Source organism: Ambystoma mexicanum, chromosome 10, assembly GCF_040938575.1.
Source record: "Ambystoma mexicanum isolate Mex_15411 chromosome 10, UKY_AmexF1_1, whole genome shotgun sequence".
Classification (NCBI taxonomy): domain Eukaryota; kingdom Metazoa; phylum Chordata; class Amphibia; order Caudata; family Ambystomatidae; genus Ambystoma; species Ambystoma mexicanum.
Genome location: NC_090932.1, coordinates 299,902,589 through 299,914,965, shown reverse-complemented (window position 1 = coordinate 299,914,965; position 12,377 = coordinate 299,902,589). Strand labels below are relative to the sequence as shown.

At 47.5% G+C, this 12,377-nt stretch overlaps 1 protein-coding gene across 2 annotated transcripts in view; it reads right to left on the bottom strand.

Moving 5' to 3' along the window:
- The window catches only part of IWS1 (interacts with SUPT6H, CTD assembly factor 1), a 522,634-nt gene that overhangs the window by 283,093 nt on the left and 227,164 nt on the right, over positions 1-12,377 (bottom strand). For both annotated transcript variants that reach the window (XM_069617877.1, XM_069617876.1), the window contains exon 7: positions 1,266-1,416. In XM_069617877.1, coding sequence (XP_069473978.1) covers positions 1,266-1,416 — 151 coding nt within the window. The remainder of the gene's footprint in view (positions 1-1,265; positions 1,417-12,377) is intronic.

The following is a 12,377-nucleotide window of genomic DNA, read 5'->3' as shown; positions in this document are numbered from 1 at the left end:
CTGGTCGGGGAGTCCAGGGGAATCCTGCCGAAGATAAAAATCAGACAACGGAATTTCCCGCCCTGGATGTCAGGGGAAGTAACAAGAAAGGCCAAGAAATACTAAAATGGTAAAAAGAGAAGACGGGGGGCCATTTTGGTAAAATGAGCACCCTTAGGTGCCCTTACTGCAGCTGTGAACACCGCACGCAGTAAAGGTGCACCAAATTAATGCAAGGTATCACTCCCACCAGCCATTGAAGGTAAGCTTGTCCCTGTAACAGAATTGTTACAGTGTTAATGTGAAAGGGGATACATTGTATCTCCCCAGCATTCCACATAAGGGGGTGTCTTGCTGGTTTCACAGAATAAAATGTAAAAAGGGATCCAAAGACCCTTTCTACACTTGCGAACTGTAGTTCTCGCAAGGTTAGCCAGAGAAAGTTAAAAGGGGAGCCCCTAGGGCAACCCAGCAAAAACAGGTACTTATTGCCAATAAGTTGTTAAAGAGGATAACTTTGAAAAGACACTATGGTGAGTCAAAAACATGACATCCATAAAAAGAGTAAAAGATTCTTTGAGTGTGGAAAAAGGTTCCCACTCACAGAGGTATTAAGGAAAAGTATCCCACTAGTAAAGCAAAAAGTTCTGGAGTTGACCCAGGTCAGGAAGATTTACCAGTTCTGTGAAAATCGTAACTAACAATCCTCTTCCAATCATCTCTACCGATAGGTTTCTTGATGGTTTGTTGGGTCACCACTGCCATGGGGTTCAACCAAATACGGTGCCAATAAAAAAAGTGGAGCCATTTGCTATTCTTCAATAAACGTAGCCACCAGCTCTATATGAACAGCAAATCTAGGCACCAAATTTGGCAGGCCCAATCATTTTTTTTAAAGATTTGATTTCTTGAATTTGAAGTACTAAGACAGTCTCATGGCCCCATAAAGCGGCTCTGTAATTGGTACGAGCCCTAGTATGTGCATCATACGCGTGTTATCATTGGGAGTGGTTGTCTGTGACAAAACGCCATAAAACGGGATTCCCCCCCCCCCCCCCAACAATTGGCTCCTTTTGATTTGTTTATTTATATTGGCATAGCCAGACATGACTCTAGGGAAGCAAACTGCTAAATCAAACTAATTAACCTCGGAATAACCATCCCATTACACATCATCCTATTCATTTTAACTTTCCTTCCGCCGTTGCACATGGCATAACAGCAGATTTCATTTTTTAATCCAAATCAGTCAGTCATAAATGCATCATAAAGTAATCTTTTTTCACCTCTGCTGCCTCATTCATTTTGGCGATCATGGCACTGACAACATCATCCGCATCGCTGATAAATGTACCACCATCACGGTTTTTCCTGCGTTTTCCACTGGCGTTTTTTTTTTGTTGCATCATCAACTCAAAGTCAGACATGAAATCCAGGCTGAAAAAAGACAAATTGGTCTAACATTTACCAAACAGTATTCTGGAAACAAATGCATTTCAAGCCATTTGATAAGATTTAAAAATAAATATTCCTCCTAGTCCATCATAATAATGGCAAACTATGACACAGCCATTTTGCAAGAAGCTTTGCCAATTAGACAAAACTGTCTGGGTGCCAGTCCAAGTCAAATACAAAATTTAAATTCTAAGCATCATGAACAAAGGTCCTATAGGAACTGACCCCATACTCTCTCATCCAGCCATGTGTGCCATTTATGTGGTACCCACAAAACGTCATGATATGCCAGCTACCTCTTATTTACTGATACCAATTCTATATTCTTGAGCCACACCGACTCGCTGGATTGGCCCACTAGTTATAGAACAAGCTTCCTCCGTACACCAAGGTTCCCATTTCCTGCTCACCTAATACTTCCCAAACAGCTTTGTACACCAATCAAATGAGATTGTGCCTAAAGGCCATCGGTTCATACTGTTAACAGTAAAAGATGCAAACAAAAATTCCAAAACATTTAGCTTGGCACACATCAGAAGAAGCGGCTGAACATTCCCTACACATAGTGAAGCTTAGAGATACTAACACCAAACTATTTGACATAGAGGATTAAGTGTGAGCTTTTGCTGAGAACACATCAATCCGAAAAAAAAATCTCAAAAAATGTGTGCAAGTGTGTTATTTTTCCATTGTTTCAATACCTTCTTTCTGCTCGAAGCTCTGTCTTCTCACCAGGCCTCTAGGTCCCGAGCTCCATGCAGGCAAGAACCAGGATGCAGGGAGAGCTTCCTGGTTCCTATCCGACGTGTCTAGGGAAGCCAGAGGCGGAGCACCCTCTCTCCCCCCTTTCCACAAACTGCCACCCAGCAGCAGTCTGTCCCAGGTCGGGACCCGCAGCTATGCAAATGATCAAAAGGACCAACTGCTTTCCCGATCGCACTTGGCATCACTTAAGACATCAATGCTGCTGTTGCTGGAGGCTCCCTCGAAGTCCATTGCGGCCTCAGCCTGCATGGCGTGGTGGGCCCAGCGTTTGGTCGTGCGGTCCGTTATGGTTTTAGGCCTGAACAGTTTGCAAGGCTCGCACTGTTCCTTGGCGTGATCCTTGGGGAGACAAAGATTGCACACCCGAGCGAGTCTTTCCAGGGGAACTTCAAGGGGCAACATTTTAAAGGGGCTTTTTCCATGATTCTGGGGGTGGCAGCCTGGCGAAATGGATGGGAGTACAGGGGAATATACATTCTCTTAACGAGACTAGAATATGAACCTCCCACCCCCGCTTTCCCTACTGTGCAGGGCCGTGACCCAGTGGGGCCTTCAGAGGATGACAGACGGATGTTGTGTCATCGACGATTGAAAGTTGTCCTTGAAGCGGTCACCAAAGATCTTGCGGTAACCGGCTATCGAAAGGACAGAAAGAAATACTAGAATTAAACCTTTTCTACATAATGGCGACAGCCAAGAAGTAACTTCGAGATATGCATTCCACATATTTCACATGTAATGTCCACAGCTGTGCACTTCGGAAACTTTTTCGGCCAAGTGCGTCCTGCGTCGAGTCCATGTCCCTCGAGGGCCTCCGTCGAGGACGACGTCAGGATGTTATAAATAGGACGACCGACGCCCGTAGCCTCAGTTTAAGTGTTTTCCACAGAACGTGAGAGACCAACCAGATGCCTGCTGGACTGCATTTGGCCTTGCGGAAACGGAACTTGCAATCGCATGGGAAATTCGACTGAGGGGCAGGCTCGGAGGGCGATGTGGAATGCGTTGGAGGAACATCCAGTCAAAAGAACGTTACCAGTTGGTAAGTAACTTCTTCAAATGGATTGTGTCCTCCAACGCATTCCACATCTTTGAAAGACTCCCAAAGCAGTACCAGTAAATGGAGGAGGGAAAAGAATTTAGAATACCAAATTAGATTGCAGAATAAAGAACCACCTTCCCAAAGGCCATATCCAGACCATGGATTGTATCCAGGGAATAATGTTTTACAAATGTATGGATTGAAGCCCAAGTAGCAGCATCACAAATATTCTTAATAGGATCACCCCACTTGTTAGGGAGAATTCTGTTTAGGCTGAATTTCCTAACCTAGTGAGTCCCCCAGCAGCTTTGCTGGATTTTTGGGGTTTATTTTTTTCTCCTGCCAAGAGTGAGACTTTTACCCTCACTCTTGGGCATAATTTGAGTGTGTTTCTTTGACTCTAGATGTGTTTAATGGGTTATGGGGTCTTTTACTCCATAGGGCTTCATGTGTTTTTTGTGACGTGTGTTACACAGCACCCTCAGTGCAGTAACACAGGGGTGTCATAGTGACCCCCCAATATAGACTCCATACCCTGGGACTGACCACTGTCCCCCAGGACATGTAAAGTCACCATTGACTTTACTAGTCTCAAATTCTGAACAGAACCAGTACAAACCATCATATTGTGGACATACTGGCCGGGGCAATTCGATTGCCCCGGGGTCTGTTAGTCAAGGGGGCACGTCTCCGTCCCCCCTGATGGAGTTTTGTCTGGTGGCAGTGGATACTACTTTCTATATTCGACCGTGAATACATCTCTATGGGATTTCCCATTGTTCGAGGCTACCAACTTTAATTATTTAATTCCTGTAGCCTCGAACATACCGCCGGTTTATTTATTTAATATTAATTCTTCGGTTGGTATTTTTTGCCAGAAGTCGATTCTAAAATGGTGTTTGTGTTCGCTTCTGTGACTCCAACCCAAGTTGAGCCCTTTGTTCCACTTTTTGGCGGGCTTCCCCACAGAAGCCCTCCAAAGTGGTGCCACTCTGTCTGGGGTACTTAGGGGGGGTGGAGGGGGATTTAGGCACCCTGGACTGAGTTGCCTAGGCAACTCAAGTCGCACTCCGTCCTGATTGGCCCAAGTGGTGAGCCTGCCGGCTCACCATTTAGCATGTTTGAGTGACAGCTAGGCTGAGTGAATGGGGGTTTTCTGCATAAAAGCAGGGCTTTGGGGACTGGAACTTCAGAAGTCGCCACAGGACCTAAGAATCCGACGAGGGAGAAGCTGAGCCGACCTGCTACGACGACACCACCGGTGGAGCCCTGCTGTACAGTCTCACCACTTTTCCCAGCGACAGAGGAGATCTCCAGCCCGGAGAGTCTTTTTCCTTCGACTGGTGGGGAAAACCAGTCTGCTTCCTTTTTCGCTTCCTGGAGCTTCTCGTGGCCGCCTTGCCTGTGCCAAGCACCCCGGCAACCGGGATACCACGTTTTACCACTACCGCGAATCAAAGGGTAGTACCTTTAACCGGAAAACTCTGCGGCTGGTTTCTTCCCTGGCAGTACAACGACCTTCATCTTTCCTCCACGTTGAGATCTTCTCTTCCCCTGGACGACGCCGCGACTTGCACCCGCTGCAAGGAACAACTGCCCCAGCTGGAGGATCATTTCCACATAAGGTACCGTGTTCCGCCTGGCTTCCCTTACAACCGACTGTACGGGGTAGATTTAGCCCCCGGCTTTGGAACTTGGGTTAGCCTGGGACACCATGGCTAAACTTTTCTGAGCCTAACTAAAACCTTTCTGAACTCCCTGCAAGACTTTTTAAGCCTGTTGTCATTGTGTGATCTCGGGTGCATTTGTGCCCTGCTCTCTCCAAGAGTGGGCCCGGCCTATGGACTTTGGCCCACAAGTAACTTTTGACTTTCCTGCCTTGCTTAAGAGTTCCTAAGTATTAGTGTGGTGTATTTTCCTACATTCTGCCTTTTTCCCTCCCTTTTTCGTTAACTTATTGGAGTGCCATCTATAGTTAAGCGCTCACCTCTGTCTGGAAATAAGTGGTGGTAACTAAGACCTGTCTGATAAGGGATGTATATAGATTAATAGTAACTGTGTTTGATGTGATTTACAATAATAGTGCTGGAGTGTGTCAACAAGTGTGTCTTTAAATAAATAATTATATACCTTGATACCAAAGCTATGGTCAGTGTTTGCTTGTGCTATTGTGTCCGAGTGCCTATTGTGTATACTTTACATACTGCCTAACTCTTCTTGAGGGAAGTCTGACTGCTCAGCCACAGCTACCAGGTAAATCTGGGTGGTACAGACTGCTACCACCTGTAGTCCTAAATCTTTTCAGTGGTCCCCAAGGGAACTGCACAGGTTTCTGCCTAACACCGTTGGAGGGTAGTGGAATGAGCTCTCAACCCTTCAGGAGGGTTTTTAACTCCGTAATGTTAAGCACAATCCACCTGGATAAGGTCTGTTTGGTAACAGCCTGGCCCAATCGGCGTCCAGCATATCCTACAAAGAGTTGATCGTCCCCTCTAACCCTGGACATCCTACAAATGTAAAAGCTAAGAGCTCTGCTAAGATCTAACCGATGGAGAAACTCCTCTTCCTTACCAGGATGAGGAGGGTAGAAAGATGGAAGAACCACCTTTTGACAAATGCTATTCAGAGACTACCTTAGGTAGAAAAGAAGGGCGTACTCGCAGTACAACCCTGTCCTTGCGAAACACAGTAAAGGGTGGCTTAGATGAAAGTGCCTGCAATTCACTCACTCTGCGAGCGGAAGTAACCGCAACCAAGAACACAGTCTTGAAGGACAGTAATCTCAAAGGACAAGAGTGCAAAGGTTCAAACAGAGCACCCATGAGCAATCTCAAAACCAAATTCAAATCCCAAACCGGCAGGGGACGGTGGGAATACATTAGTCAGTCCTTTAAGAAACTGAGAAATCAAAGGAATCTTAAAGTAAGAATATTCTTCAGACGAGCGCTTAAAGATAGACAGCACCGCCAGGTAACCTTTAATGTTAGCCACTTGAAGGCCCCTGTGGGCCAAAGAAAGCAAGAAAGACAACCATAGGAATGGAGCACTGAAAAGGATCAACATTGTGATCCCTGCACCAGTCGCAGAACTTACGGCAACGATACAGGGATTTTGTTGCAGGCCGCCTGGCCGAAAGCAACACCTCCATCACATCATCTGGGAGGTCCAAATCCTTATACCTCAACCTTTCAGATACAAAGAGTTAAGGTTGAGATTCTTGACCTCTGGATGGAGAACCAGACACTCCCCCCGACACCCTTGGCGGGGAAGACTGCGTGGAGAGCAAATGGACATTTCCAGAAGGTCCGGGTACCACGCTCTCTTGGCCCAATCCGGAGCAATGAGGATCATGTGGGAACCGAACCTCCGTAACCTCTGCAACACTTGAGGAATGACAGGGACCGGAGGAACTGCATACAGCAGTGAGAATGACCAATCCACCACGAACGCGTCTCCTAAGGCTCCTCTTGGAGGAAATTCCCTTGAGCAGAATCTCTCGTACTTCCGGTTGACACTGGTGGCGAAGAGATCCACTTGCGGGGTTCCCCAAAGGGCGAAGATCTCCTGAAGGACCTCCTGAGCCAACTCCCAATTGTGACAGACTGTGCTCTGCCTGCTCAGAGCGTCCGCCGCCGCATTTTCGTCGCCGGCCAGATGAACTGCCGAGATCGAAATGTCCTGCTGGATGGCCCAGAACCAGAGCTGCATTGCCTCTCTGCACAACGGGAGTGACCCTGCCCCTCCTTTTTTGTTGAGGTAATGCATGGCCACTGTGTTGTCCGTCATGACCAAGACACTCTTCCCCCTTACCGAGGGTAAAAAAAGCCTTCAGGGCCAGCCTGATGGCTCTCAGCTCTAACAGATTGATGTGGAGTCTGGACTCCGACAGAGACCAACGATAGCTGGCGATGAAATTGTTGGCATGAGCGCCCCATCCTGTGAGGGAAGCGTCCGTCACAACAGTCACCTCCGGCCACGGTTGCCAAAACGGTTCCCCCTTCATCAGGTTCCCTTTGTTCACCCACCACAGAAGGTCCTGGGAGACCGAGCGTGGGATCTGAACATGATCCGTCATCTTGCCGGAGAACTGTGACCATTGTATCTTGAGAACCCATTGCAGAGATCTCATCCGCACCCTGGCCTCTGGCACCAGAAAAATGCAGGAAGCCATGAGGCCGAGCAACCTTAAGAACTCGAAAGACGGGAGACTCTGGGCATGTTGAAATTTCTCCACCATCTGTACAATGTGATGAGCCCTTACTTACCTTGGGAGGCGAACACTTCCCCAAGAACGCATCCAACACAGCCCTGATGTACTGGAGCTGTTGGGAAGGTGTTGGATGTGACTTATTTAAATTCTGGGAGCAGCCCAAGCTGTGGCGGGTGCGGCAGGTGACACTGAGATGATCCATAGCTAGCTTGGGAGAGTGTGCCCGGATCAGGCAGTTGTCCAGGTAGGGGCAGACGTGAATCCCCCCTCGCCTGAGGTACACTGCCACCACCACCATGAGCTTGGTGAAGACCCTCGGTGAATACCAAGCATTGTTCCTCTCCGCTACAGGCACCAGTTCTATGGCACCTTTCTCCAGCAAGGACAAGATTTCCTCCGCAAGGAGCGGATCCAGACTCTTCAAAGAGTGTTTCCCCGGTGGATTGTCGTGAGGCCGCTGAAGGAAGGGAAGCCAGTAGCCGTGGGCAATGGTATCCAGAACCCACGCATCTGAAGTAATGGCCCGCCATTCTTCGAGATGCTGAGACAGTCTGCCCCCAACCGGCGAACCATGGGACATGGCCTCACGGCTATTTGGAAGCGGCTGCAGCAGTGCCTCAAGGCAAAGATGCAGCTGCCTGAGCGGCTTTGGCACCACGATTTCCCAGACCACCACGGCTACTTTTTCGCTTGCCCCTTTGACTGGCGGCCCCTCTCGTTCTACCAAAGGAGGAGTAGAACCTAAAGGCACCTCACCTCCACTGCTGTCCCCTAGGACGAAAAGGCGGAGGTTGACACACCGCAGCGCTTAAAGACTTCGCCGCAGCTTTTGAGGTCTGCAACCTCTCAAGACTCGTCACCCTTACTGCCAAATAAATGAGCGCCATCAAAGGGCATATTCAGAAGACGGGTTTGCACATCCGGAGCAAATCCCGACTTCCGCAACCACTCAATCTGCATATAATGGTGCTTGCAGCCATGGACCGGCGTACACTGTCAGCCGTATCCAAACCCGACTGAAAAGGCCTCACTCATGGCATCCATGCCATCCTGCACAATAGCAAGGAAACCATCCCTTTCTTCCCCCTCGGGAATACACTCGGCCGCAAAAGCAACACAAGACCACAGAGCGTGTGTAAACCTTGCCAAGGCACACGTGGAGTTGGCCGATTTCAAGGCCATGCTCCCAGCAGAAAACACCTTCCGTGCCCAACCATCGAAGTGCTTGTCGTCCCTATCCGGAGGGGTGGGTAGGGTACGCCGCCTGCCTCGAGGTGGCCGTAGCCGCCTGAACCACCAAACTCAGGAGTGGGGTGAGTAGACAAATCGCTGCGGTCGCGAACGGAAGGGCGGTATTTCTTAGTAAGATTTTTATTTACAGCCGGAAGAGATTCTGGGGACTGCCAAGCAGCTGCCACCCTTTTCTGCAAGGTAGAATGAAATGGCAAAACAGGGTCAGAGGACAGACCTTGATCCAAGATGTCAGACAGATCATCTTGCACAAAGTCTTCTGGAGGACTAAACCAGCCCAGATATTCAGAGACTCGTGCCATGAGTCTCCTATAAGATGACTCTGCATGAGCCGCAAGCTCAGATCTACCAAACTCCACTTCCGGGGAAGTGTCCAGTCCACTTGCATGATGGAGGGTCTGTCTCAACTCCTCCAACTGACTGTCCCCAGAAAAAGAAAAAGAAAAAAATCAGAGCATCATCAAGGTCATCAGGTTCCTCAACCTCAGACCTTTCCTCCTCTTCAAAAATATCATCCAGAGGGGGTTGAAACCCAGGTCTGGGGACAGAAGAGGGCCTGGAGGGCAAAACCCGCCTCACTGACTTAGATTTAGCCTTTCTTGGAGGATCCACAATGTCTGGGTACTCCAACGGCAAATTCTGAGAAAAAAATTCCAAGGCGCTGATAGCGCCGAAGGCTTCGACGTCCAGAGCGTCGACAACCTCAACGTCGAGATCGCTGAAGTTTTCGGCGTCGACACAGGTTTTGATGGCGCCGTGGGCTGATACGACGGTAAGGCATTGATGTCTGAATCGGACGGGCACGGCGCCGAACGAGTCGACGCCGGCCCTGAGTCCTAAATGTTTGTTTGTTTTATTATTTGTAATGCGCAACATACCCTAAGGTAACAGGGCACAGCAGATACAAGAATATGCGAAGCTTAGTTACAGAAGATTACTATTTACATACGAGTATTAAATACATAAAGGTATATACAGAAAGATCATACATAAGAGGTATATACAGATAGAACATATAAGGATGGCTGTGCAGGAGTAAAAAAATACAAGAGATGCATACAACTTACTTACACTAGCAGAATATACAGTTAAGGGTGGTAGTGAGGTAGGTGTGTAGAGGTATGCAGAAGGGGAGGGGAGGTTATGTCTCCTTGTGGAGGGTCCTGAATGCTTGTTGGATTTAGGTGAGCGTTTGCTTACAACCACTTTCCCTTTCAGCCATAGGATAGTGCTGGTCCTAAATTTTACGTAGGGGAGGTTGGTTCTCAGTGTGGGAGGTAGGGAGTTCCACAGTTTAGCTGCTTTCACCGGGAAACTGTTGCCACTGATGGTGGAGTGATTGAAATTAGGGATAGAAAGGCAATCTTTATAGGCTGTTCTGGAGGGTATCAAGGAGATCTGTCTATGGAATCTGTTGACCAGGTAAGAGGGTGCGGCGTTAAGGGATTTGTAGGTGAGCAAGAGGGTTTTTAGGTGGATTTTATCCATAGTTGGGGGCCAGTTATTCTGTCGGCTACTCTCAGAGATGTGGTCTCTTCTGGAGAGGCCAAGTGCCGCTCTAAGGGCATTATTTTGCAGGGTTTGGATTTTTCTAATGGTAGCTTTAGTTGTCCCAAGATAAAGAGCATTGCAATAATCAAGGCGGGACAGTATGAAAGCTCTGGCCAAGGTAGTGCAACTGGCGTCATATAAAAATCGTTTAGCTGTGCGGATAAGTTTGCACGTGTAGGCCGAGGAGGACGCTAGTGAGTTAACCTGTTTGGCAAATGAGAGTTTAGAGTCTAGGTAAAAGCCCAGCGTTTTTACCTCATGTCCTACTTTGATGATATTGCCGTCAATTGAGAATGAGGAGTAATCTGGTCCTAGTTATTTTAGGCTAGGGGTAGTGCCCAGGATGATGAGTTCAGTTGTATCCTCATTCAGGCATAGCCCATGTGTGGCCATCAATGCCTGGATGATGATGTACACTATTCACCAAGGCCAAATCCTCTTCATAATCCCCACAAAGCGGGAGGAGGATCTGGGTATCATCTGCATAGTTAGTTTAGAGATGATCCAGATCATTGAAGAGGGGCTTGGTAAACATTTTGTACAGTGTGGGCGAGACACAGGAACCCTGGGGGACACCACAAGTGATTGGTATGGGGTCGGCAGCTGCAGCAGGCGAGAAAACCCTCATGGTTCTACCATTTAGGAAGCATCTAATCCAAGTAATTGCCTTATCAGAAAAGTGTGCAGCTGAGTTGAGATGGTTGCATAGGATGGTGTGATCGACCGGGTCGAATGCGGCCGAAAGGTCTAAGAGGATGAGTAAGGCAGCTTTACCGTTATCTCTACACTCGTCAACTTGGGTTATAAGGTCGTTAAGTGCTGTCTCCGTTCTGTGTTGGGGACGGAAAACTGATTGTCTGGCTCCTAGTAAATGGTGTACTTCCAGGTGTTTTTGGATTTGTACATAGGCAACCTTATCCAGAATTTTTAAAAGGAAGGGTACAGTCGTGATTGGCATGTAGTTGGTCGGAACGGAAGGGTCGAGAGTAGGTTTTTTTTTTAAGTGGAAGTACCCAAGATTGTTTCAAATTAGTGGGGATGGTGCCAGTAGAGAAGGACGCGTTGAAAAGCTACGTAATGAAGGGGGAGAGGTCACGGGCTGCGTCTTTAATAAACTGTGTTGGACAGAGGTCGCCCTCACAGATGGTTTCAGTGACAGGATGATTCTTTCCACTTCCAGAGTAGAGACTTTAGAAAAGTTGAATCGGGTAGATTCATTGGAAGTCATGCTCATTTATTTTAGAAGGGGGAGATTAGTTTAAGGAAGCTCTTTTACTGGAAATCTTGTATTGTAAGGTGGATATTTTATTAGCTAATGCATTTTGGATCTCTGAACACCATTTTCTGTCTTTGACGCAAGTGTCAAGAGGTTCTATAGGTGTCTATCTCTTTAAGGATAGAGAAAAGTTCCTTAATATTGGATTTGGCATGGGATATGCGTGTGTCAAAGGAGATTCGTCTAGCTAGGCATATTTCTTTTTTATAAAGGGATGGGAGTTTAGTGAGTTTGAGTTTATTGGCTACTGAGGGTAGTTTTTTCCAGGCGGCCTCGCAGTTTCTTTTTTGTTGTCTTAAGTTTTTTAAGAAGGGTGTAAACCATTTGTTCAAGTGAGTTTTAGGCTTACTTGGTCTGAGTTTGGAAGGGGCAATCAAGTCCAAGGAAGCGGTCATAATTTTATTGTATTCTTCAACCAAGATCTCAGGATCAATGTTTTCTGGGAGCGTGTTGAGAGTAGGGAGTAAGGCCGGGATGAGCCTGTCCACAGTAATGCTCTTTATTTCTAGTTAATGTAGGTGGAGCCCTAATAGCTGGTAATGGCGGGGGTCTGTTGGTGGAAAGCAGGAATGACACGAGGTGGTGGTCAGTCCACGCTAGAGGTGATATTAGCTTGACAGTTGTAGTCTGCCACCCAATCAAGGATTCTACCTTTATTATGGTTAGGTGTGTTACTTCTTTGGGAGAAGCCTAATTCAGAGAGAGTGTTAATTGTAGTCAAGGAAAGTTGGTCTGATGGATCATTGAAGCCCATGTTGAGGTCCCCAAGTACAAGTACTTGTGTAGAACGTTTGAGGTTACTGGACAGAATGGTGTTGATGTCATCCTCGAATGTTCCGGGAGGGCCT